The sequence below is a fragment of the Acromyrmex echinatior genome, chromosome 12, assembly GCF_024713525.1.
Source record: "Acromyrmex echinatior isolate Ae372 chromosome 12, ASM2471352v2, whole genome shotgun sequence".
NCBI classification, from domain to species: Eukaryota; Metazoa; Arthropoda; class Insecta; order Hymenoptera; family Formicidae; genus Acromyrmex; species Acromyrmex echinatior.
Window position 1 is genome coordinate 7,724,532 of NC_141863.1, and position 27,835 is coordinate 7,752,366.

The following is a 27,835-nucleotide window of genomic DNA, read 5'->3' on the forward strand; positions in this document are numbered from 1 at the left end:
CATGTGCTTTGTAAGTGCTATTTCATTTGTGTGTTTTTGTCGTACGACAAATATACAGGGAAAGTAATGATAAATCTTCCGTATAGGATAGAATGAACTAAACTGAGAAGAAAAGTCCCTTCTATCATTTCTACGATTTTAGCAATAGTTAATGAGATATTAATTTCTAAAAGTTACTGAAAATTGATCTTCAATAATTTTTTACTCAAATACTATGAACTTTACAGAAAAACTGTAAAAGACAAAAATTGTTTATTTTCTTCTCATAAAGCTCTGAACATTTTTTCAGAATTTTTTCAGAATTTTTTAACATCATATTTTCTTATGTTGGTAAAAATAAGAAAATGCAGTTCTAAAAATTTGATAAAAAGTTCTGAAAAAATTCTTAGAGTTCTATGAGAAGAAAATAAACAGTTTTTTTGTCTCTTGCAGTTTTTCTGTAAAATAGATAGTATTTGAGTAAAAAATTATTGAAGACCAATTTTCGACAATTTTTAGCAATTAATATCTTATTAACTATTGCTAATCATAAAATGAGAGGACTTTTCTTCTCAGTTTAATCCATTCTGCCCTTATGCGAAAGATTTATTATTACTTTCCAAGCATCCTATATACAGAACAGAAAGGTTCTCGGATCTTTTTATCCCATAGCCAATCAAACAGGCTTAAAAAATTTATCCGTACGATAAAAACACACAAACGAAATATTACCCTAATATCACCTTCGGAAGGCACCCTCAAACTTCCGTGCAGAAAATTTTGTGCAGTATATCGGTCGATAGCATATGAATGAGAATCGCGATTCGATTAGTTTATTATTTGTCGACCGCAGCGGGGCTGGCCTATCACATTCGTAGTTTCTTTTATCATTCGACTCGACGACTCAGGTAAAATTTGAGCAATCACGATCGCCTAAATAAGAGGGAGTGGTAAAAGATAAGTGCGGCCAATGCGCGTGGGCAAGTCGGGATAAATTTGGAAGTGTTCATGGGTAATCACGGACTACGGAGTGGATTGGCGGCGTTCTACAGTTTTAAACGGGAATTTATGTGAATCGGCGTTTCGTGGTCGACCGTCTGTATCGACACACCGATTTCGTCGCGCATTAAATCGCATATAATCGCAGGATTGCGTCGTTTATTTACGCAAGATGTATCCGTGCATCAGCGAGAGGTCATGTACGAAGCCGTTACACAGGCTATCGCCATCGAATTATAGCGTCCCCAGCACGAAGCTAAGGAACGTGATTTGCGTCCTCTGCAAGAGCAAATTTTGCGTGCCAGGTAATTTCTGCGTTCAAGTTAACCTCCTACATTGCGTCGTATCTTCGTTGGTTCTCGCTTGGCGTTATCGATTCCGCATGCCGGCGACGTAACGAATCGTCGGCGAATCGTAATTGCGTTTCTAAGACTTGTCTGAGATGTCCTGTCGCCGATGTGCACGTCGCACATGATGCCGGTGGATACGACATACTCGCGAAAATTCTGCGAATGTTCCTTTCGTCTGATCGTACAGCGTAGACGAGGAATGTTAGAGAGGTTAGAATTCCATGTGTATGCGATCCTACTCGTAAACACTTTTCCTCTGTATTTACTTTGTAGCTTGCGATATACAAAATTACTGTACGTATATTTTTCACGGAATAATCGAGTATTTATTATAAAATACTTGAAATTTATTAGGAACAAGTGCGTTTCAGGTTTATGTCTGATTTGTATTTAGAGGCTTGTACTATTTAGCTGAACTTCTTACAGTTTTTGTTTTTTTTTTATGTGGCAAGGAGGAAGGATGTGCAAAAAGTTCAAACAAAACAAATCTTTACCACAATACGTAAGGCTTGTTTTTTTTACAACTGAACTTTTTGTACAGTTCAGTCTTTTCTCTTTTTTTTTTCTTGAAAGAGATAAAAAGAAAAAGGCTAAACCATACAAGAAATTCAGCCAAAAAGAATAGGCTTTTATATATATATATATATATATATATATATATATATATATATATATAAAATTTGCTATTAAAGTATTTTTATACTTATAGGATTTAACAATTAAACTTCAATAAACAAAATAGTGACATATATTATATGTCATTATTTTGTTTATTGAAGCTTGATTGTTAAATATAAATATGGAAATACTTTGATAGCAGACAGTTCTATTCTATGTCATATAATCTAATAAAAATAATTTGTTTTGCTTACCTTGTTACCTTATTAAATAGCAGAGGAATACATAGCTTATATATTATGATTTATTAAATAATAAAATTTATTAGATCAAAATAGAAAGATCTTTTTGTCAAAATTGTTACAGATCTATCAAACTTGAATCTCAATGGATCCATATCGAGAGGAACTCTCATACCTCTGTTGTTGGATTGTGGACATCCAATATGTAATAAGTGTATCAACGTTAAGTTCGCGAATCTTAAAAAATGCCCTAAATGTGATAAAATCATTGAAAATTGCAAGTCTTTGCGTCCATTGAATTTACATGCACTAGGATTAATTATTTCATCCTATCATCGTCCACTGGAAAATGATGAAGAATTTCTATTCTGTCATAAATTATCTTCACAATTACGTCAAATAACAAAGAAAGGTTAGAGAATATAGCATTGATGAAATAAGTTATCTTTTCTGAAGAATAATATGCGTTTAATGTGCGTTTTTGGTTATAGGAAGTTGTCATGAATGTGGAAATCAAGCTAATGTAAAGTGTCCACAATGTATGGCTCTCTATTGTTACTCCTGCTATTCAAAAGTAAATTGGCACACCTATGCATGATATTTATAATCAAATGGATTTTTTTTGTATCTTACGACTTTGGTTCTGTTTTGATTTTAGATTCATGGAAGGGCATTACAGAATCATACGCAAATTCCAATATGTGATGGAAGCTCCAACAGTCCTGCCTCTATATTGAATAGTTGTTCATCAACATGTTCTGAAGCGCTAAGCTATTTTTGTAATGACTGTAATGTGGCTTGTTGTTCAAATTGTACTTTGTGTTCGCACAAACTGCACAATTATGTATCCTTATCAGAAAAGGTTAGTAGTGTTGCTCAGATTGTAAGAAATTTATTATTGTATATATATATATATATAGTTAGGAGGAGCTTAAACGATTTGTTTTATTGACAGAATCAGACTCTAATACCAGAATTCAACGAGATTTACGAGCACATCGAGGAAACACTGCAGCGAGTCTACCAGACGAAAGAGGTGAGTACACATTTTTATTAAATATTTTTCTTGACGAGGAACTCATTCAGTTACTACGAGATGCATATGCCAGTGATAAATAAATAAATTTATTTATTAAAACTTTTAACAAAGTATTAGGTACGCGTAGAAAGATTAATATATGGTCATTTAGCGATATATAATTCGAACATATCGCTTATTATTTTAATGTGGTTTTTTTAAACAGTTTTTGATATAAATTATAAATTAAATATTCTAGTCATATTCTCGCAAATACATGATACAAGTACACACTTTAAATATAAAGGATCATATATAAATTGGAATATCATATTTTATATTGGGGTAGAATAATTATAGATAAATGGCGAAACCTAACGGATTTTTCCCTATGAATGTGATATTCGCAATGAAAATATTAATTATATTCTCAACGCGCAATAATACTTCTATAAGTGTTACTATTTACGTTGTTTACTTGAGTAAAATTTTATGCAATTTACCACAGTTATGGGAAGGGCATGGGAAGGGGAATTTGTATTAAATTTTATATTAAATTTTCATAATATCGAATCGTAAATAATTTCATTAAATTTTTAGTTAAAAAATAACTTTCCAATCTTCAATTTTTTTTACTTATAATTAATATCTTAGAGAGAGTCATTTAGGTTTATTAATAGCATTATTTACGTTGTTGAGAAAAATATAATTGTCTTGTTTATCTATTTCGAAAGTTATGATTACTATGATTGAAATTTATAATTTAATCGAACCATTTAGAGTTCCGTAAGATAGGTGGACATTTTTCATGATAAATAGTACGTAATAGTACGCATATATGACTAGAGAGAATATAAGAAATACTTAATATCATCAGCCATTTCATACCCGTAAAGAGACCGTAAGATAATCTAACTTATTTTACGAGCGATGTGATTTACTCTATGCTTAAATCACATGTAACTATCATATACATATTGCACTTTTTCGAGATTGTAAGACTCGTTATTACAGAGTTGTGTCCTTACAATCCACGACATATTTCCGTTATAATGGCAACGAGTTAAGTAATATACGTTAAGACTAAATTATTATAATTTAGCACATAACGCTTTAATTACGCGTCTATTCTTCGTCGTTCGCCGTTTGTGATTTGCCCTTGTGCTTGCTTTTCTCTTCCTGTTGTTTCTTCTTCTCTTGTAACTTTTTTTCCTTCATTTTTGCCTCCATTTCTTTGAACTTAAGTTCCAAGTATCGATCTACTTCTGGACCAGTGAAGTCTTCTGGGAATTTAGGCATAATTGGCAGGATGTATTTGTACAGTCGTTCATTTAGCACGTATAATTGAGTAGTCGTTTCACATTTCACATTGAACCACCAATCGCACGTCAATGCTACCTGGCTGAATATCGTGCCGTTTGGACACAAGAATGATGACTTGCCACCATTGAGATCGCAGTAATGCCATACCTGAGGACAACATTATCGTTGTGAAACAATTCTAGAAACTATCTTCAATAATATAAAATTACATGAACTTTCAATTCAAAAGAGATTATAGATAAAAGCAGAGAGATTAAGATTAATGTGAAAAATGTAAATATTATGCGCGCGTGCAGAATGTTCTATACTGAAAAAATTAAGAAATATTTGTGTAAATAATACTAATTAAACATTTACTTACAGTAAATAAATATTTATTATACTTAATAAAAAAAAGACTTGAATTAATGGTTCTTGAATAAATATATGTTTATATTTAGTAAATTAGTAAATTTAATTAATACTGTTAAACAAATATTTATTAAAAATTTAGTGACATTTTTTCAGTGTACAGATTCGTTTAAGAATAAATGTTTACCAAATATAAACATATACAATATTTATTGATACAAAAACAATTAATTTTATTCAAGTGTCAATTTTTTATTGTATAAATATTTATTTACTGTAAATATTTAGTTAGTACTATTTAAACACTTATTAAACTTTAGTAAATTTTTTTTGATGTAGTGTTTTTATTAAATTATAATATACTCACTTGGCATCCGGTCGCTGGGTCACCGAAAAATCCTTTGTATCTTTGATCCTTGCAACTGAATTTGGTTTCCGGAATAGTCGCATATGCCGGGTAATCGACGTTGGGTTTTCCACGCGTCGCGCCATATTTTAATGCTGGCAACGGTATTTTCGATCCTGGACGCGTAACTTCATTCGGCGCTACGTATTCTTGACTCAAGGACGCTTCGGTAGAAATCGGTAGGGTATACCGTTCATCTTGCAGGATATCATCGCTCAGATCTTCCGTAATCTCGTACGAGTGTTCAGTGGTAGAAATAGGCGTAGAGGTCGGTCTGAGTCCTTGTTGTTTGAGTTGTTCGTTGGAGACATCTTGAACGTATGGGATGTAGTATTCTACTTTTTCGTCCTTCACATAGTTCAGGTTATAATCTGTTTGCAATGATGGCTTGATTTCGGTGTCGTCCGTCGCCTTATATCGTTCGGGATCATCAGTGAGTATCAGAGGGTTTGGTGTTACTTGAAATCTCGTTTCGGTGATCACCTTCGGTCGCGTATATGTTTTCGGTTTGTACATATCGTAGCCGATCAATCTGGGCGGTGATGGTAGCGGCGATGGGGGTCTTTGTGGTTGTGGGAAATTTTTCTGCTGCGTATTGTGCAGGATGTTCAGGATCTCAATGAGTGTTTTAATACTACTATCTAGATTATCTTTGTTTAACGTTTCCGGTAATTGTTCGGACAACTGGAAACTCTCGATCAGATTGTTCAGGTTCACATTCGGATTCACGTTCTGCTTTCGATAAAGTGAGGAGACCGACGGCTTCACTGACTGCTGCTGCACGTTTGCGTGCACTGGAATATACCTCAACTCCTCCTTATTGGGATAATTAACGGCGATGTTCGGCCTGGCCGTGTAATCCTGATCGTAATCGTCCTCGGGGTTATCTAGCAGTGGTTTCTTGACCACGGAAGTGGAGGGCTGTAAGGGTCTTGCGGTGACATAGTATCGATTTTCCTTGTTCAGGATATGACTTGCAGGTGTGATTTCGGGATAGGATTTTTGTACCTGATAGAGTTGATAGGACGGAGTGGAATACTCGGCGTAGTTGATTTTAGAATTATATTTTACTGGCACGAAGTAGTCGTTATCGCCTCCGATGTTTCTAGGATCAAATTGCACGGACGGGACGAACTTTTGGTCGGGTGGATTGACACGATACTTATTACCACCTCGTCTCGGCACACCAACGAGCCGAGTTACAGTGTGTTGCCGTGACGGAGGTTTCCGGAACAGAGTCCCCGACAACTCGTCAGCGTAATTTTGCGCTAACGCAGCCTGAGCGTTTAAGTAATTATTAGCAACGTAAAAAGTCATGTAGGGTATTAATCTTCGATATCTTTCCTTGAACGTTGTCAGGTTCATATTCGCCGGTAATTCATCCCCGTCGTCCTCCGAAATAGCACTGGTTGCGTTCAACTTTGCCAGCTCCGATGCTTCAAAGCCTCGTATTAAGAGAACTGCAACCGAAAAAGTCATTTTTTTAACGCTTTTCAAGCAGATTTAACTTTCTTTTTTCATAATATATGATTATCTAAAGATTAAGCTATTAAGAAATTAAATTTTATTGATGAATCTCTTGGTAACCTTTAATTTTTAGGCACATATTGTGAAAACAAATAGGTGATTTAAAGATACATAAAGGTCGCTAGATGAAGTGTCCAGAATATCCTAAAAGATTGTAGTTGTATGGTTATATTTTATTTTTTACTAGTATATTATTATATATTTTAGTAAAATTTTTACTTGTAATTATACTCTTATGAGATAGAAGAATTTGAAAATGAATTATTTTAAGATTTCTGGACATTTGGGCAATACTTTTTATTTTCTTTTTCCAGAACAAAATTTTAAAGAAATATATATTCAGATACGCCACTTCATTCACAGGATTAGTGGCATGATTGAGATAAACTATTCAATGGATTTACGTAAACAAAAGTACATTATATTCATGATATTAAAGTTTTAAGAAAATAAATTATTGGTTCTGCGTACATTGGAAGAAATATTAGAAGCAGAAATAAATATTAAATATTAGAGAAATAAGAAATTAGAAATATAGATTAGACATAAATATAACACATATTACAAGTAATAAGTTATATCTTCTTTGTATCTATTGTGCTTCACTTTCAATCTTTATTCTTAATTATTTTATTTTTCCAATATTTCATATTTATTCATATTTATTAATATTTCTTCCATTGTGTGCAGGGTCACACGCATGGCGTAGTTAAATAAATTAGCTCTTGGGAATTTAAAATTCGAATGGAATTCACAGATTCGCACGGGACGGTACTGTCTCGTTGCGTTTTCGATGCATCGTCACGATTGCATGAACGACCGCGTGCGGAAGAACACGAAAAGAGAATGAGAGATAACGCGGTACGTCTGAACGTCCCGACAAAGACGAATCATGGGGAAAGGGAATACGGTCGAGGGTTGAAGATTGAGCGGACGATAGAGTTGGGGGAGTGGATTGGACGTTTTTAGCGGTTGCGCCACTCGAACGTGCCAGCGCGAATATATCCTCTGCTGTACGAGACACCGATACACGCGTGCATGCACGCACATCCACATACGCGGCCTTTATCTCTTGCTATCTCGCCGCACGTACAAAAGCGCTGGCCGGCTCTCCGAATATTTTCCTTCTAATTTAATTTCACGCGGGCGGAACGTGCGGTACGCGTGCGTACTTCACACGTTTCCAAGGGAAGACGTGTATCACGCACACGGCTATAACGATGCACAGTAGCTTTTTGAAGAGTCGATTAGAGGTATACGTATTTTCCGTGGGACATCGTAAATCGTCACAGAGTTCTTTTCGTTCTTTTTCAATTCTCTTTGTTACGCACCTTTCTATGAATACTTTGTTCAGTAACGATCAAATTTTTCTGTGAAATTAAGAATTTATTGAGTATAGTTTCTAATTAATGTCACAGTGTCGAAAATGGAAAGAACGTTTTTGTTGAAGTGTCTAAACATTTAGGTAGAACCAGATCTGAAAATAATTTTTAGAAGTAATATATTGAGGTAATATTTTTTGCAATAAATTATTTGCAGTTTTTAAGATTCTCATTATCATATTAATATTCTTATAAGATGTTTACTAGCATCAGTATTATTAAATTGTCAATTTAATGTGATATTATTACTTTAATTCTATTCATGATTGCGTTTCAAGAAAAAGATATCGATTTGCAGACTCGGATATGTATTACAATTAATTTACACCGCGAAATATTTAAGCATTAAAATCCGCTTTGACTGAAAATATAAGTTCTCTCTCTCTCTTTCATCGGTTCAATTTCGTATTAATAATTGAAAGTAATTTTATTCTATTTTGTTATAAAAATAATTATGTAGAAAAAAACTGAAATATGATGAGCAACGCTGCAAAAAGTTTTGACATTCCAGTAACCAACCTGTGAGCATCCTCTATACATTTATTTTAATAATCCAACAAAATTATTTTCAGATCTTTAGTTAAATTTTTAGATACTGTAGTAAAATCCTTCTTTTTGTGTAAATCGCACGATTTGTACTCATGAATTATTTTATGAAAAATTAGACTTTATATTGCTTATACAAAATGTATATTTAAATATGCGTATACCATCAAAGCCAACAATAGAGTTGCTATTTGTTTACCTATTTGTCTACAGCGCGGTGCATTCCTACGGGAGCAGTTGATCTACGTCACACCTCTTATTTTACGCGTTATTCATACACACATATTGCTTTTATCTGAATAATTGTATCACACACCGTTTAATTTTCGACCGATACATTTGATACCAACGATGTAATCGTACGACGATATTTATTACGTATTATGAAATGTTATATTCTTTTATGCGTATTAGATGATTCAATTTATTAAAACCAGAAATTTTTCGATCTTTCCTCGAAAAATATCAATTTTAAAAGAATTGAACGAATTATACATTTTTATGTAATTTTTCTCAATTGTCTTTTCCTTTTACTTCACAGAAATTCTCTCCCATAGAATATTCTGTGATATACGTTCTCTTTTTAATTCGCGAGCTCTGGTCATATCTGGTCTGGCTATTGTAGTATGGGATATGAAGGGAATAAGGGGATGTAGAATAGTGAAGGGAAACCTGTGGTGCCGGATATAAACCTGCCTGCTTCACTAGACTCGCCATGAATTTTTATAAACCGATTATTTAGCGTCGATGTAACAAAGTGCAGCGCTCTCGTTGAAAGAGCGTCGCGGCGCACATCAAAGGGATCGTGCATCCCAGCCGCATATTTTTCCCTCTCGCTTTCTATCTATCTTCATCTCTGTCTCTTTCTCTCTTTCGTGGATTACACACAGTTATACACACCGGTCCCGACCTGGAAATCCAATTCGATTCTGCATGAAATGAATCTGGAAACTCCGCTCGCGTCGCGTCGCGTCGCGTCGCGGCATGGCACAACGTTGAACACGGCTCTCGGCGTGCTTTATTAATCCTGTCAGCGCGAAACGTGATTGAAAAATTCGCAAAGCGCGTGTGCCCGATCTAAGAGGAGCTCGTCTTGAAAATTTTCTCAAAGCACAACATCATACACGAAAGACGTTTTCTATATCTACGCACAAAGCGATGACATGGACGCGGAAATGTTGGATTTTTCGCGCAAATCCGCCTCGAGATACCATGTTTAAGAATCAAAGGAAATCTTATCTGTGTACCGTCAAACAAATCAACTATGTCGAGGGAATATCGCGGAAATCCGTATTATCTGGCATTTGTTATTCGAGTGATTAACTTAAAAGGAAAATTATTGAGAATAAGATTCTGGTTGTACTAGCAAGAAGTATAAAGAAATGAAAATTTATCGTGTGAATTAAAATTTTGATTATAGTAATTGAATTTTTAATTATGTCGACTAGAATGTGTGATAGATTTAACTATATAATTTGAATTATTTTTAATCATTTCTCTAAATTGCCACTGTTTCTATTCAATATTAATTTAACTAAAATAATAGAGTTAAATAATTCAACTCAGGAAAATGTATCAAACGGTATTGACTCAAATTTAGTTTACTATTTACTGTGCACATATTAATATAGACGTTGTTTACTTTAAAATTAACCACAAAAATGGATTGATTTACATTTTGACGTACATGGAATTTAAAAACAACAAAAATTATTTACTTGAGGGATTAGATTACTATTGCTATCCTTTGCTACCTAATAGTTTCTGTTGAATCTATCACTGTTATATTAAAAGAACCAAATTCTTAAATAAAATTTTGTTATTTTTAATTTTCATATATGTTAAAATGCAAATAATTCATTTTTGTGGTAGTTTTAAAATAAATAATCTTTATAACGTATGCGCTTAGTAAATAATAAACTAAATTTGAATCTGAAATTTAATTCATTTTCTTGAATTAAATTGTTTAACTTCATTGTTTTAGTTAAATTAAAGACTTATTGAGTATGAACAGTGACGACCTATAGAAATAATTAAAAATAATTCGAATTATTTATATAAGCATAATTTCACATTATGAATTTAATATACATATTTCCAATTAAATAATGCAACAAGACTTTTTCCAATGAGAATCCGCACGTATTAACAAAATTAAAAACCATGTAGTGAAAATAAATTTGGACAATGTTCGAGTTCGTTTCAGGAACTTTGTCTTAGAACAAGGAAATTAGAAGATGCGAAAAACCTTTCACTTTTGCCGAAAAACCTTTCACTTTTACCACAATGAAAAAAATAATCCTTCGTGTTGGATCTCCCAGTCAGACGGAAGTAATGTGGCTGCTTCCTTCTTCCCAAGTCATCGTTGATAGTTTCCCGCCCCAGATCTTCCTTTCTCTGTTCTCTTCCCTTGTCTTCGCATCTCGACATCTGTTCGACTGGCGAAATTCTAACTTGAACTCTTGTGTTGCGCAACACCTATTGTATCACGCGAAAGTACGACGCATTGGATCCCGTACCGATCTGTCGGTAGGTAACCCGATATGGAATATTAATTGGGATGTATTGGTCTCACGGACTACGTTATTCCGAACGTGCGTGACTTGGATGCTCAATGGATGCTCGATGAGAAGAGAGAACCGCGGAACACAGACGCTAGAATATGGTATGCTGCGTTGCTCTCAGTTAATCCCTTCGTCGTACATAAGAACGGAGATTGTCGATTATTATGTAGACAGATATCAGAATTTAATTATTATCGTAAAATGGGATAACTTTGGTCAAAATCAGGGTAAATTTGGCCCAAATTTTGATGTACAGACAGAATTCATATCAAAATCGGGATATAAAATGAGATATGTCTTTAAAACAGTGCGTTGAAAAAAATATACTAAATTGTAATTAATGTTTATTTGAATAATACTAATATTAAATATTTACTTACAATAAATAAATATTTATTCAATAAGAAAAATAATACTTAAATCAAATAGTTTTTGCACCAAAAAAAACATGTTTACATATTTAGTAAATATTTAGTTAGCACTATTTAAACGAATATTTATTAAAATTTAGTAAATTTTTTTAAACATAATTCGTACAGAACGACTCATGCATTCTTATAATTTTTATATATTCCTCAAAAAGATCAAAAGAGTGTGTGTAAAATTTTCAACTGTGCATCTTAAAAACGTTTTATATTCTGATTTTGGACAAGAGTGTTATCTAGACTTTTTTTTTAAATTTAAATTAATTATTCCACGGTACGTAAGAATTTATATTTTCCTCCTTCCCTAAAAGAGCGATTTAATTAATTAATTTTTTTAAATTAATTTTCGACAAGTTGCATCAATAAACTTCGGAGCGGAGCGAAATATGTGTATGTTTTCGCGACGATGCAGTTTTCGGTAGTAATGAACTATACGTACATTTGTTCATCTCTACTCGACACGCTCGCGACGTAATGTGGATTGCTGCATTCAGCAAAAACTAACAGCTACGAATAATTAATATCAACGATGTGCCCGAGCGAGGAATCGTTGGAACTACCAATCGTGCGTGGCTGAAGTTACTGTGACCGTCACTTTATTTATTGCACGCGCACGAAATGAAGGGCCGCGACGAGAGGTGGCAATATGCGCGAGAAAATAAAGCCATTTTTTATCCTTGGAAATTCTTAATGAGTGAAATATCGCGATTCCCATTTGACACCGGAAAAATATGGTGTTGCATGAAAGTCACACAATCGAAATACACAGTTTCGAAGAGTTTCTGTCGATAGTAATAAATTTATCGCCCTACAATGTATTAGAATAATAATTGGAACAATTTTAATGTACAGAAAAAGAGATGTATGTGAGAGATACATTTTATTGTTATTTATAAAGTTAGGTATTTAATTTTAGGAATTTTATATATATATATATACGTCTATTATTCTATTTATTTTTAGAGTTCTATATGCAGATTCAGTGGTGTAATTTGTATAGAACGTGCCATGCATTCTCATAGCATTTACATATTCTTGAAAAAGATCAAAAGATCGTGTGTAAGATTCCGTCAGCAATGCCGCATCGTTATCGATGAGTACTTCAATTATGCAAGATTATGAGCGTTGAATACGTTCTCGTTTCAGAGCAAAGCGAAAGGAAGCACAACGTTTTTCCCTCGCGATGCGGATGCATATGCGTCGCGCACATAACGAAGATAATTACGTGTACGCAAAATACCAAAGCGAGATCGCGATAGTCGGATCGATTGATTGAGTTTCCCCTCGGCTTTTGACAAATTGAGTTATTAAAAAATTTGTTATACAAAATTTATTATTAAAAAAATTATTATACGTAAAATAATTTGTTTCTGTAGCCAGCTATTTTGAACGATCTATAATTTGTATTCGAAGTTATTATCTTTCGGTATACCGAACTGTGACAAGTTCGTGTTATGCGAAATAATAGTTCTTCGTGAATAGTTAGTATTAGTAGCTTATGAGATGATCAATTCTTGTAATTTATAAGCATGTCGAGATGATAAAAAACAAATATTTGTCGAAGTAGGTATTTCGCACGGCTGATTCGTTCTCGATCGAAATTGTAATTATTCGGAATCATACTCTCTAAAACTTTTAGAGTGAATCTTACTTTGAAGAGTGAAATCTTATTCTTGAAGATTGAAAATTGTGCAACTTTAAGACTGATTTTTTTAATCTTCAGAATGAGATTCCACTTTAAAGAATTTAGAGAGTAAATTATAATTTCACAGTATATATATTTGCAATATATATACAACAAAATAAAACAAATAATTCAACAAAATACTTGTTGGATGATACTTAAATTCCGATGTACAAAAAATATTCGTACAAGGGAAATATCTTTTTACAAAATTTATTTTTTTAAAAAGCAAATATTAATTTGCTATTTATTAAGAAAGAATAAAATAGATTGTATATATTATATATTTTCTCAAATTCAACAAATAAGAAATAGGAAATGGCCATAACAATCGAAGCTGGATGTTTTTTTTTAATGCTTAAATAATTTAATGTAAATTTGTATATAACTATATACTATTGTGAACGATTCACAGGAGTACCGATGCGACAGCTTAAAAATCGACAAATTCATTGCAGTGCTTTGCTTTTTTTAAAAAAGCTTGTTTTATTCGTGTAACATTTACGCGATGTAAAAAAGCGTATGTACTTCATCATATTTTGCAAGTGTCATGTTTGTGCAACAATTATACATTGTTAAATTTATAATGTCAAATTATACCTAATTTGAATTATTTATAATAGTTTCTATATCTCGCCACTGCTCTTATTTAATGTCATTAATTTAACTAAAATAATAGGGTCAAACAATTTAACTTAAGCAAATGTATTTAATTTGGCACAGATAGGTTATCATTTATAGCAGTTAAAAATAACAAAATGTTATTTAACTCAGAGGGGTTATCATTCTTTGATTTGACATTTAATAGGCTAATATAATATAGTAATTTTCTGATTGTTCTTTATATATTTCTTCAAATGTTTGAATTAATAAAATTGAATAAGTGACAAAATATCTGTTTAGAATTTTCATAAATAACAAATTATTTATAATATTCCAAGTAGAAGAAATTCTAAAAAATTTCTTTTAAAACGTCACATAAATTAAAAGAATATGAAATTAAATATATAAATTTTGATCGTCAAACAGGGTTGACTGTCGAAGAACTTGGCTTCCAACTGAATGATCTACAGTAAAAATGTACGATGGGATATAATGTGGCACTTGCTGTTCAAGCGGAGTTTGCTACACGAGATCACGTTTCTCGTTTGGTCGTGTATTATGTCGCATATTGAGATGAGTCTCTCTCTCTTTTCGGCTGTCTTGAGAGCGAGCGGAATAATAAGGAGTCATATTTGAAATTCATGCGTGTACGCTGTTACTGATTGCGTAATACGTACTGCCATATTGAACGTGCAGTACGGCACGAGTTTCTGGTTTACGGTTCATTCGCCTCAGCATACACAGGAGCTTTTCGGAAATTCAGAAAAGCGTGGGCGTGTGCCGCGCGCATTTTGCACGTCATTTAATTAAAGCCGGAAAACGAGCCGCGTAATGACACTCGGGGGTGCACGAGAGCGTTTTGATGGCCGTGGGCCATCCAGGTACCCCTACCTGGACACGATAGGGTCGAGCGATTCGACTGGAGAATTCTGTGGATGCAAATGCGCCGGCGGGGATTTTCTCTTCTACCGCATCGCGGGCCGGTTGTAATCGGTACCGGACCTTTAGACCATACAAAGCGCGTGAAATTGGATGGAAATGTAAGTTAGAATGGGAAACGTCGTGTATCATCTCGATGCCTCGCGGCGTAGAGAAGCGGAAGTCGGTTCGGCGATATCAAGAGGCCATGGTTCTTATTGTGCAGAGTAACGCTATATGGATATTATTATTATAAGTGGGGTAGAAAAATTTTGTGATCTTAAAATCAAGAACTTTTTCTTAATATACGTCAATAAGTTCTGTTTTACACATAGAAAAATATATATTATATGTAAATAATAATTGTTTTAAATATTTCAATAGTTCATGTATTCGCAAATTTATAAGTTCATTACAAGGATTAAATTTATTCAAAATATATTTTGAAAATCTTAGTTTAATTAAGATTATTAAAACAAACTTTCGACTCGCTTATTATATGAATCCGACGCTTTTTTGATTAATTTTATAATATTCTTCAAAAGAAAATAAATTCTTGTTTTGAATACATAATAATGAGTTTTTTCAAAATTTGTAATAAGTTTAAAATTATTATAAAAAAATGTTGTTTATTAAAAATAATCATTGCTCTAAATTTTTTGGAATGAATCTCACTACAAAGAGTAAGATTTAATTTTTTTTAAATGAGATTGAGACTTTAACAAATTTAAAGAATACTTAACAGCAAGGAAATAAATCATGTAATCATTTTTTAATATGATCTTTTTCTGTGTTTAAAGATATATTTAACGATATTTTCATCGTGATTTTTATTCAACGTCAGGAAAAAGTGACTCGGCAAATTTTTGTATTTAAAATTCTCTTTGAGTTTGAAAATGGAGAATTCAATTTAATGTTGACAAATTTATGTTTAACAATGTACGAATATACGAAAAGCTATTCCGTGGTCGTTGCATTATTATTATTATTCATGTCTTTATAGCTCTCACGATTGCTGTTTGATTTATTCTTCGTGTGCCTCTTTGATGCACTGCAATCAGTTCAATTAGCTCGGTCAAATTGGATCATGCAAACGTCGATTAAATTAAAATCATTTTCTATCGAAACGATGATTAATAAACGTTCATGTTTTAATAGTTTATCGGAAAATGTGCAAAATGTTCAAATATTAACAGATAACCACAGTTTGCTTAAAGTAAACTGCCCGTGGCATTCTTGTGCGATCAATCCTTCCGATAATCTGACACCTAACTTTGGCTCGTATTGCGAGTTTGAACTATCCGATACTCTCGGAAAGTTATCTTTTCGGGAGATATCTTTTTTCTTTACATTATACAGACTTGTAATGTAAATTCATTTTGATGTATCTTAAAAATTTAATTTATTGATTCAAAAAAAAATTAAATGTCTTGAAGCAGTTCTGCATTTGCAAAAAAAATCACGTTCAATTATGAAACAAAATAAAATTCGTAAAATTGAAATGCTCTTGCTTCGAGCAAAACAAATTCGTAGCTTTGATCGAGAGGAAACAAAAAGGAATCCGGATACGGAATTATTGAAGGAAAAGTACACGTAACAACGATGAGGAAAAGGAGGCAAATATGGGCGCCATTATCGCTCGTGTGCCTCTGGTACATTGTATTAATCTTCGTTTACCCACCTTTCGTTTGCGCATTGTCCGTCTGTACAATCGAGCAAAATCAATCGATTCAGGGGAAACGCCTATGTTTTCCCCTCGAGGATCGGAATATGCTCAAAGACCGGCTCGCCATTGCGTTGCAAATACAGCAACCCGAAGAATAGGTTGCATGTGTCGCTAATGAGCTCCTTGAATGGCTGCGTACACATTTACATTGTATACTATAAACCGCAATGAGAGACACGAGTGCAGGTTGGAGCATTAAATTCGTTAGTCTAAAATCTTCGTATTTGTCGTGGCACAAAGGAATCATTTCAATGGACATCGCGGCGTTTCCGGGAGGGAATTCGATGTTCAGTATCGATACAGACTTCAGCTATATGGAAATTGTCTCAAATCGTATTGCGTGGAAAATGTTTTACTGCAGTGCGAAAAAATCCGCCTCGTCGTTGAGATCCGGAAATAGAAGTTTCAGAAATCATTCTCGAACGCGATCTAACGAGTACGCTGCTTATTTGAACAATTTAGAAGTACAAAAGTTAAAAGATTGAAATTTTTGGAGATGCGAAAATTCAAAAAATACTTATCAACGTTTTAAAATAATAATTTCGCTGTCTTTAAAACAAATCGAAGATCTTGTTTGATTTACCGAAATCTCTAAAAATTCATTTCTATGATCGTGAATTAACCGAAATGACACCACAGTTTAATTACAGTATTATTATTTCCATAGTATCAATTGTACCGTAACTAGTTAGAAAAATCAACGATTCCGTAATATTGTTCGAGTTCACTGAAATGCAGAATCGTCTATTGTATCCACCACCGCAATTATTTCGGGATTTTCGAGCAACTCGTTCATTTGGTCGAATAATTTCAACTATTCGGTCCAAGTATTCCGTAAATTTAAATCGATTCCACACGTTTAAGTCTTATTGGCCACTGCTCTCGCATTGCTCATATAAAATTTCCGCTAAAACGTTTAATAATACAATACAAAGCGGCATATGCGAAACAGAATCGGTTCTTTTGGAATACATCTTTCCTCTATTTTTTTTATGAGATTTTTATCCGGACAATTCGCTTATTCGCGAAGGCTTATTTCTGTTAAGTCAATTTTCCGCATATGTGCTCTCGTCATAGTTAATGCGAACATTTCATAAACACTTATTAGCGGCGTGGATGGTAGCCTAATAAACACAAACACTAATCGGCAAATACTGATTGTCTTTCATTATTGCGGTTAATATAATTATTTTCTCGGGGATGAATCTGTGTGGAGGAATAACGTCGAATAGGAAACCCAGTCATTCAGATAATGCCTATTTAATTAACAGTATACGTCATCAAACTGCGCAGATATCGCTCTTTCCAGAAATCAAATTAAATTTGTGGCGGAGCTAATATAAATCGTATTAAGCCCTCGGTCGCCATTTTCCGTCCTCACGTGTATTTCCAATTCGTATCTATGGTACACGCCCTGCTCGCTACCCTTCCTGATCACCTTGCCTCGACAGTTCCACTCCGTCGATCCTTTGACTCGCCGAGCAAACCGTGTATGAGAATACCTCTCGTCTACCAGAATGCTTTGAAAGTTATCTCCATATCATGTTTGCTAAAGAATTTGCGCTGTACAGAAGCGATATAGGGCGGAGATAGTTTTACCACTTTGACGGTAAAAGGATGATCCTCGATGGACGAAGTTTTACAGAATTTACCAACAGAAAATGAGGATTAATCGAAGAAGAATTTCTAAATATCACTTTCTCAATTCCACATTACATTGAAAAACATTTTAACAAATATTTGTTGAATATATAGTACCAATTAAAACATTTTACTAAATATTTAATATTGAATGTAAACATATATTTAGTACAAGAATCATTAATTTTATTTAAGTATGATTTTTTTTAATTGAGCAAATATTTACTGTAAGTAAATGTTTAATTATTATATAATACTTTAAACAAATATTCAGTAAATTTTTTTCAGATGTAAGGTTCTTGTTTTTTTTTATTGTTGTCTAAATTTTAGCATGCTATCTTCCTTTGTTATTAGAAAACGATTCGTTCATTTAGTTAGGACATAAATAATTGCTCGCATAATGCATATAAGATTACACTCCAAATGTTCCTACAGACAAATGTCAACATGTACAGGATATATACGCCTCTCGGTATCGATATTCAGCATCTAACAACATTTCACCGGAAACTCTTTACACTTGAACGATCAGTTTCCCGTTTCAACTGGGCACGACGTCGGACATCGTCGCCTCGAGCGTTGAAATTACAAATGCAACAGCGACGGCTTGTCCGCTCTTGTTATGATCTTTGGAATGGCTTTCGCACCGCGTAGACGTCTCGCAAGTCGGATCTACGGAATGATGTTAATACTCGCGATGCGACTTGGTTATCAGAATGACGGAAGTATACGTTTCCTGCGTTTGCTGTCGACATCGAAACTAATATAAGCGTTTTGGAGTAAAAATTGCGTTATCAGACTGCGTATAATACTGATCGACATACAGTAGTGTCAAAACGTTAGACAAGAGAGGACAAGATATACACACATTACATTGTCAACTTTTCTATAGGAGAAATTATAAGCGTTTAAATAGATTAAATAACGTAGATTAAATGTCCATTAAGTACATCTCAAATCAATCATCCTAATTATTAAACATTCATAATTTAATTTTTAATCCTTACAATATTTTCTATGTATATTATAATCTTATAAGATATTGATATTAAAATATTAAATCAATTAAACTGTAGAATGATTGTAAAACAGTTTCGAGAATGCATGCACAGAAAGGATTTTTTGCTGAAATATCTATTGTAAAAATTTAATTAAATACTGGTCTGAAAATAATTTAATTGGTTCATCAAATTAATTATGTAGGCGCTCAAACTTGTTGCTAGAATGTTAAAACTGTTTGCAATATTGTTTATCATGCTTAAGTTTCCCACTAATTATTTTGATGGTCCTACAAAATTATTTTTAGATCTGTATCTTACATTGAAAAAAGATAATGTTAAATGTTGGATAATGTTAAATAATTCCAATCAAATATTCAGTTAATTTAACAAAAAATAATTATTTATTTTCTTAAATATTTTTTATAAGTATTAGCAAACAATAATATGATGAATCATTTGGTAGTATTTATCAAATATTAGGGAAGTAAATTACTTTTGGTTATATCAATTGAATATATGATTGAAATTATTTTACTCAATATTTTAAAGCTATTATCAGACTCTTTTTTCAATTTAGCTTTTTTTAGATACTTTAATAAAATCGTTCTTTCTGGAGAATTTTTTTCAGAGTTTATTAAATGACGCTCTGCATTGGAGAGCAGATAAAGCGTAATATAGCAACGACATGGGAAAGTACGGGAGATCCACGCTCGTATTTTTAAGTATTCCGTTACGTTATCCTGAATGTACAGTAAAAGCTCATCGCAATTAATCTTTATTAATGCGCCCCTATCCCTCTCTTTGCGATATAAATCCACCGGCAATTGTAAATTACGTCGACGCATTTTGCAAGGCATTCCTTTCCAGGCATGCGAGATGAAACGAGAACTAAATGGTCCTCGCAATTATAAGAATGAAAAGTGTACATATAACAGATTAATCGTCTTGATTATCCAACATATACACGTACACATTTCTCTCCAATCTATTACTGTAATTAATGCGAGGCAACTCTATGCTCCAAAAGCTATCGCGACTATTTGTGCGCTGTTAAGTAAGAAAATACGAAAATGAGAAGCAAATAACATACGACTTTCTAGACAAACGAGCCACTTTTTAATTACATTTCGTTGTCAAGTTTCCCACTTCACTATTCTGTCAAAGTCTTATCTGTTTTCAGCTGTCACGCTTTGACCTCGAAACGTATAGAAAAAAAGATCGCGAGATAGAAACTTAAGATTAATTATTCGAGTGTTTTTCGTTTGTTGAACTTTTGATCCATAGTTCGTAGCTGTAGTGTGTATATATTTCTCGAATCTGACTGAGTCTGAGCACGTCGAGTCGGAATCTCGTTCGCGTCTCGCGAGAATCGATAGTCCGCATGATCTATTTGCGACGAGACAATAGATGCAAAGAGAACGGCTGCTTGCCGATCGCGCGTTCGCCGCGTTTACTGAACGCAGATATTCATGGCAGCAGGCGGAACAGAAAGCTCCGCGCAGAAATCCCCGCAACCCGGAATAACGAAAGCTCGGAGCGAGTGCGATAGGTGGGAGTGACCATAGGGAATCAACTTTGTTCGCTGGTTGGATCTATGTGTATACATATATCTCATAACTTTGTACACCTCTCTCTCTCTCTTTCCTCCTCTCTCATTTTCTCTCTCCTTTTCTCTTTACTGTTAAATGACTTAAGTTCTTTTTTAAGCTCTTATTAATCATTTCAGTTTTTTCAATAATTTCTGTAAGTCACTATTTCTATTCAATGTATCGTTAATGTAACTAAAATGGTAGAGTTAAATAATTTAAGAAAATGTATTAAATTTGATTAAAATTTTATTTATTATTTCCTAAATTCGTACACGGACAAAAATATTTAGTTGAATTATTTAACTGGAATTGTGGTGGAAAATGAACGATCCAGAATTCTAGTTAAGTTTACTAGATTTCTGGTTAAATTTACTAGATTGGGAATTGGTTATTTCAATCAGAATTCTGGATCGTTCATCTTCCATCAGAATTCCAGTTAATTTAAATAAAATATTTTTTCCGTGTACATTAATATGGACGATGTTTATTTTGAAACTATATATATAAAACCATAAAAGTGCATTAATTTACATTTACACTCTAAATTTCTTACAGTCCAAGAAATCTCACTCCAAGAAAGTGAAAATATAATCATCGTTGAAAATATTTTTTTTCTTGAAAACGAATGACAATTTTCACTCTTTTTAGAGTGAATTTTCAGTTCAAAGGAATGAAATCTCATTCCAAAAATGAGATTTTACTCCAAAAGAGTAAAGATCGTTTTTTCAAGAAGTGAAATATTTTCACTTTTTTCAGGAGTGGTTGCATTTTCACTCTCTTGGAATGAGATTTCATTGCAAGAAATGTAGACATACGGAAATTAAAAATGAAAATGTTATTTAAGTTAGAGGATTGGGTTACCATTGCTCCTTTCCTCTAACAGTGTTTCTGTTTCTCTTCCTCGCTTTCTCACGTTCCTTCTCATACCTCTCATGTTCCTACACCTTCCTCACTCCCTTTCCACGCTAAGAAACTTCTACGGTTATTCATGCGCCACTCCTACACGCATCGATTATTAATTTGAAGTTCACGAGTAGTCGCACGACGGAGACATTCTCGCGCCACGCTCCATCTCGTTCTATCATCTCGATCTTCTCGCGTTTCTCTTATTTACCTTACTGCGTCTCAGAACGCTCTGGTTACGGTGCTCTTGATGTTCTGCAATACACCCGAGCCTTCGTTCCATACCTGCCTCAATGCGCTCTCAAAATCTCCCGACGGGTATTACGCTAAGCACATTAGTCGTCATCTCTCTGTTGCGATTATGTGAACTTTGTTCCAACGATCGCGCCTGTACGTACCGGTTATGGTTAACATGTTCCAGAGATAAAGACTATGTTGAGAACAAACAGTACATGGAGCGTATGACGCCGGTAATGAGTGATGCGAAAGAAGAGAATATAGAGACACGCCGGTACTTCATGGCGAGATGATGTTTCGCGATCACCAACGATTCTTGTCATCAGACTGTGTCCCTCGTTTGCTATAGTTTTCACTGTACGGAAATAATCTGTGGTGACGTGAATTAAGTGTTTCCGTGAATGGGAACCTGGTCGATTCGCATCGGCGCACCGCAGATACATGTTTTCGATTATAAAATGTATAAAAAGAACAAAAAACGCGTTTAGACGATTTTATATATTTGTACAACTGCGTATTTTGTACAGCACCGTGCACGCGCATGAATAAATGGAAACTGGGATGTTTTAATATTTAATCGCTTCACTACTTGAATATTTAAATATATGAATAGATAAACAATTAAATTGGAAAAAAGAAGAGAACAATTATGTGTTCTGTCTTTTCTCTGTTATAATCGGGATTTATGAAAAATTTATTCTTCCGGGAAATACTTTAAATCGGTAAATTTAATCGATTTAATAAAGTACGTGTAACAAATTTATTAAACGTGGAATATGCCAATTTTTTTCTCTGTTTTTTTTTAGAAATAATTATTGAGTTGTTAATAAAGTTTTAAAATTAAGTTTGAGATGAAAGAATCGCAAAGATAGCTTTGTTTTCCGCTCGCATCGATTAGCATTTTAAACTATTTTATATTATTAATTAACAGTTAGAATAAAACTGTCAGTTTTTTTTGCTCCGGTTGCTCCGGTTGCTTCTTGAGCTTTCGTTGTATCTCTATTGCTTTTATATTGCTCCATCCTTTTGATCGTTCCATTCATGCAGAAACGAAACAATAAATAAGAGATTTTCGATAAAGAATACGACTAGTGCAATAATTAGTACATTTCGTGATTCAGCAAATTAGAATCATGCAAATTATATTAACACCGACCACACGCACACATACAATTATGAGATTCGTCTTTAATAGTTTATAATTCCATTAAACGTTTTCGCATAGTCTTTGTCCTTTGCTAGGATTTCAATTAACCGTGATATTAATTATACATAGGAATTATATGAATAATGATTTGACGATTTTGATTATATATAATGTATTAACCGCTCACGGTAAAATCCAGTTTGAAACCCCTACCTATATTGTATTATTAATTTATCCGAAATTTCGCCTCTGTATACCGCGATGAACGCTATTAAATTCATAACCAATATTCTGACGGGCTGATTTACGAGATAAATCGACAATTTTTTTCGTTCAAGCATCGAAAATCTGCTAATTTTATTTTATTTTTTTTTCGCTGGAATTTATATTTTCTTGTAGAGACCTAAATTGACGGACTTTTACGTGGCTATAAAGGGTTTTTTTTTTTAGCACGTGTTAATGAAAGAGATTTTATCTGAATATCGTGCGACGTATCGAGAAAGTCTCGAAACGCTCGCGTTGTCGTCTCGCCACTTTATCACTTATAGGTGTAACACAACCTGCTGGAGAAAGCGACGACCAGTTTGTGTACGGTCTTGGTCTGTGGATTTTACGGCGACCGTCAGATCGTTGGCTTTTCGAGCGGGCTGTATTTTTCCTCCCCATGTCGCTCGATTTTTATGATAGCCAATTGCGAACGTTCGATTACATCACTTCCTCGTCATTTTTTTCCCTGCAACGTTACGCCGCCGTATCGTATCGTTCAACGATGCATTAACGCGACAGCTAAGTGATTTGCTCGTATTCCTAACACGAGCTCATATTTTCAAGTTCTCGGATTTGCTGCTTTTTGGAGGAAAATTTATAGAAATTGCGAAATTTATTACACTGAAAAAAATTCACGAAATTTGAATAAGCATTTTTTTAGATAGTACCAATGAGTACCATTTCCTTACAGTAAATAAATATATATGTTCAATTAAAAAAAATTATACTTAATTTAAGTATCATTTTTTTAAATCGAATAAATATTTTCCGTTAGCAAATAGTTCCATTGGTACTATCTAAACAAATGTTTATTTAAATTTTGTAAATTTTTTTTTTTTACTGCATACAGAAAGAATAATTTTGCTGAAGAACCTAAAAATTTAGTTAGATACAAATCTGGAAATAATTTTGTTGGACCATCAAAATAATTTTGTAGAAATCTTAAGCATGATGAGCAATGCTGCAAAATGTTTGGTATTCTAACAATCAATTTTGTCGTCCTACTTAATTATTTTGATAGTCCAGGAAAATCATTTTCAGATCTATATCTAGCTAAATTTTTAGATTCTTCAGCAAAATTGCTCTTCCCGTGTATCAAAATTGCCGCGAGACAGAAATAAAAAAAAATTAAATTAGTTGAAAACGCAAAACTACATTTACTTGTCACTAAATAGCGGATGTTTTCTATGCGTGCGGTTTTGCCCAGATTGCCAATTAATTATACTCATATACCCGTTAAAAATCGCTAATTAGTGCCTTCCGCTACTATTAAATCTTTCCTTGTTCATTCTCGTAAATCCTGGAGTTGTCATTTCTTATTATTCTCCTGCACACTGTGCTTTACGAATCATTCTATTAATTTCATCTTTAAACACGATCATGTTTCCATAAAAATCTTGAAAAAAAAAAATATTACATTTTATATTTTTGATGTATCAATCTTTAAAGAATCAAAATTATACAATTATTAATTTAATAATTAGATTAATTGTAATATTTTGTAATTTTAATATACTTAATAGAGCAACAAATAGTAACAAGATTTTATTTTTGAAGCTTTGAAGTTTGAATATTAAAGTAAAACCTTCAAAGCAAATCAGAAATCTTGAAATCCACATCATTATTCGTGTTTATATCAACATCAGTACGATGAGAATTATATTTAATACTTAGTATTAATTAATATTAAATTCATAATCATATTTTTGGAAATATCAAAAATTTCGCCACAATTAAATCGAAATAAAATATACCGAAGATCATAATTGAAGATTAAAATCCCGAAGGAGTCCACAATTTTAAAAAAGACGTGCGTATACTAATGGGTGCACTTCTTCGATAAATTTTTATTGAGCATTTGCTTTCCCGATAAATTTGATTCGTCCGTAGAGGAAGGCACAGTAATTCAAGCGTATGTCACGTGTATTCAAAACGTTCGCCTTGCAACGCGTAGTCACGAAGATCGTTATACAGCTACGACGTTCTACGTGAGACTGCCATCGCAATCTTCTTCACCCCGCGAAAAGGGTTTGCGTGTCTCTCTCTCTCTCTCTCTTTCGTTAATAAAACATGAATTTATATTTTCTTCCGCGTCTTCGGCGGAACAGTTATTACAAAATATCCAATAAGAATGTATCGTTGGGCTGCCACATAATGAATTGAATTGGCGCACGTAGCACGTGCATATGAAAATCACGTAGTACCGGGTACACGTTGAGAGCGAGAAAACGTACGCTTCGTCGCGCCGCGCGCATACCTATTCGACGGCAGATTGAACGCAAGAAAAATTATGTTACCGCACTCCCGTCTGTTGGCGTCGACAAACGTGTGTGGCTCTCGTCGGAATTAACGCGTTTCTCCTCCTAGCGTACACCGTAGAATATAAACGGTCATGCCAAGAATTCTTTTCAGCTTCAGACCGGCGCGGCGCTTTCATACCTTGGATATTTAATTTTACGTACCGTTTATTTATCCGACGTTTTATTTTACAAGTAGAAACGAAGGAAAGTGTACTTTGAGAAAGGAGCGATTCGTCGGAGTCGTCATTATCGAAATGTTTGCGAACGGTAAGCGAGAAACAGAGGAAAAGGAGGAGGCGATATATAGTCAGTCGACCGAATAAATAATAGCGACGAAACACGAGGAAACTTTGATGACGTGAATAATTGACATTTTTTCAGAACGGAACTGTCGTTGCAAATAGGTAGAATAAGTGGCTATGTGCCTCTGTAGAAATTCACATCTCGTTTGGATGAACATTGGCCATGCCTTGGCTCGAGGAAGTTTCTGATGATTTCTCGCGAGGAAAATATGAAGTAGCTTCTATCGTTTGTTACGGGAGGAAAAGCTCTTTAATATATCGGACAACCTGTGAAGGATTTCGTGGTTTTTTTCTGATAGATCAGATCGAAATATCGAAGTTCTTTGAAACTCGAATGGAAAGCCTGAGGGTTTACGAGAATGGAAGATGCGAGGGGCAGAAATGGGTAAAAGCAGAAATTTTGCGCGTATACAGTTTGAAAAAAATCGTATGAACTCAATCAGTGAAGAGTTTATCTCTAGGCGGGTAATTACGAGCGCGAAAAATGAGAGCGGTATTATCGGGTGCGTGCTTAATTACCGCGTGAGCTGAACGGGGTCGAGAAATCGAGCGGTATTACGTAATCGGGAGGAGAAGTGGTCGAACAATTAATTACTTAACTCTTTCACCGTGAGTTTGTAGGAATTTGCGTCTTTATATTGCTGTAAGAATTTCATCGATCTCCGATGCGCGATAGTTGTACAATAATGTGTGTTTCCTAAGTAACTTTTAGCTCACAGACTTGTACATCTAGAAGTGATCGATCTTCTTGAAATTGAACGAACATTGCGTCTACAAAGAACGTTTTTGCTGAAGTATCTAAAAATTTAGATACAGATATAAAAATAATTTCACTGACATTCAACATAATTATGTGTGTGTACTTTCTAAAACTTTTAGAGTGAATCTCACTTTGAAATCTCACTCTTAAAGATTAAAAATTGAGCCTTTTTTTTCAAGACTGGCTCAATTTTCACTCTTTAGAGTGAGATTCCACTTCATAGAATTTAGAGTACTTATTCTAAAAATATGAACATGAATGCGATATTTATATAATTTTCATTTTCGTGCTAACATTGATATAAACATGATGATTTAATACCATTTGATAATCATCTACACCCATGACGTTAAATCTACACCTATATTTTTTTAGAGTGTACGAAACTCAAGCCTGATGTTACAAATAAATCTTTATATTGTGATAATTGACTTGAACGTCCAACATAATTATTTTGACCGTTCAACAAAATTATTTTTTATTTTGTGTTGAATTGTGTATATATATTTTTAGATGTTTCAGTAAAAATCTTTTTTTCCATGTAGATTTTCCGATATTTCCAATTTATTAGTCTATACAACGGTACATATTACATCCTGTATTTTGTTTTCTCTCTACTAGTCGCCGTTGTTATTCTCAACAAGGTTAGTTGTCTGCTCGGATGCGTAACTTTCGCGAAACTGAGCCCGCGGCAGAAAAGCGTAATGAAATATGAACTCGGGATCGGAGTTGATACCCCCTCACGCGCTGCAGGGGTATCACGATCCCGCTGTAATGCATTTGCGTAATTGTGAGCCACGGGGAAAAGAAAATGCGAAAAATATTAGCCGTATCACACCGGAACTTTCGCGCTACGTGCGGATTTTATCAACGAAATGTTGCACGGCATTGCACCGCCCGGCTATGGAAACTTTTCGCAATTAGCAGTAACATCAATAGTCGCGCATAATTATATTAAAACGGTATACGACAGCAATTAATTATACCGTCTGCTTTGTATTAGGAGTTTGTTATATACCAACAATGT

The 27,835-nt window shown here is 33.8% G+C and overlaps 2 protein-coding genes across 2 annotated transcripts in view; one reads left to right on the forward strand and one right to left on the reverse strand.

Annotated features, from left to right (window-relative positions):
* The first annotated feature begins 822 nt into the window (after positions 1–822).
* qin (tudor domain-containing protein qin) overlaps positions 823–27,835 on the forward strand; it is a 208,176-nt gene continuing 181,163 nt past the window's right edge. The window contains 5 exon segments of the mRNA XM_011054630.2: positions 823–1,283; positions 2,313–2,600; positions 2,680–2,762; positions 2,847–3,050; positions 3,144–3,224. Coding sequence (XP_011052932.2) covers positions 1,151–1,283; positions 2,313–2,600; positions 2,680–2,762; positions 2,847–3,050; positions 3,144–3,224 — 789 coding nt within the window. The 5' untranslated portion in view covers positions 823–1,150.
* LOC105145205 (uncharacterized) overlaps positions 3,292–27,835 on the reverse strand; it is a 55,268-nt gene continuing 30,724 nt past the window's right edge. The window contains exons 2-3 of the mRNA XM_011054624.2: positions 5,248–6,746; positions 3,292–4,676 (exon numbers count right to left, since the gene is read on the reverse strand). Of these exons, the coding sequence (XP_011052926.1) occupies positions 4,332–4,676; positions 5,248–6,746 (1,844 nt within the window). The 3' untranslated portion in view covers positions 3,292–4,331. The remainder of the gene's footprint in view (positions 4,677–5,247; positions 6,747–27,835) is intronic.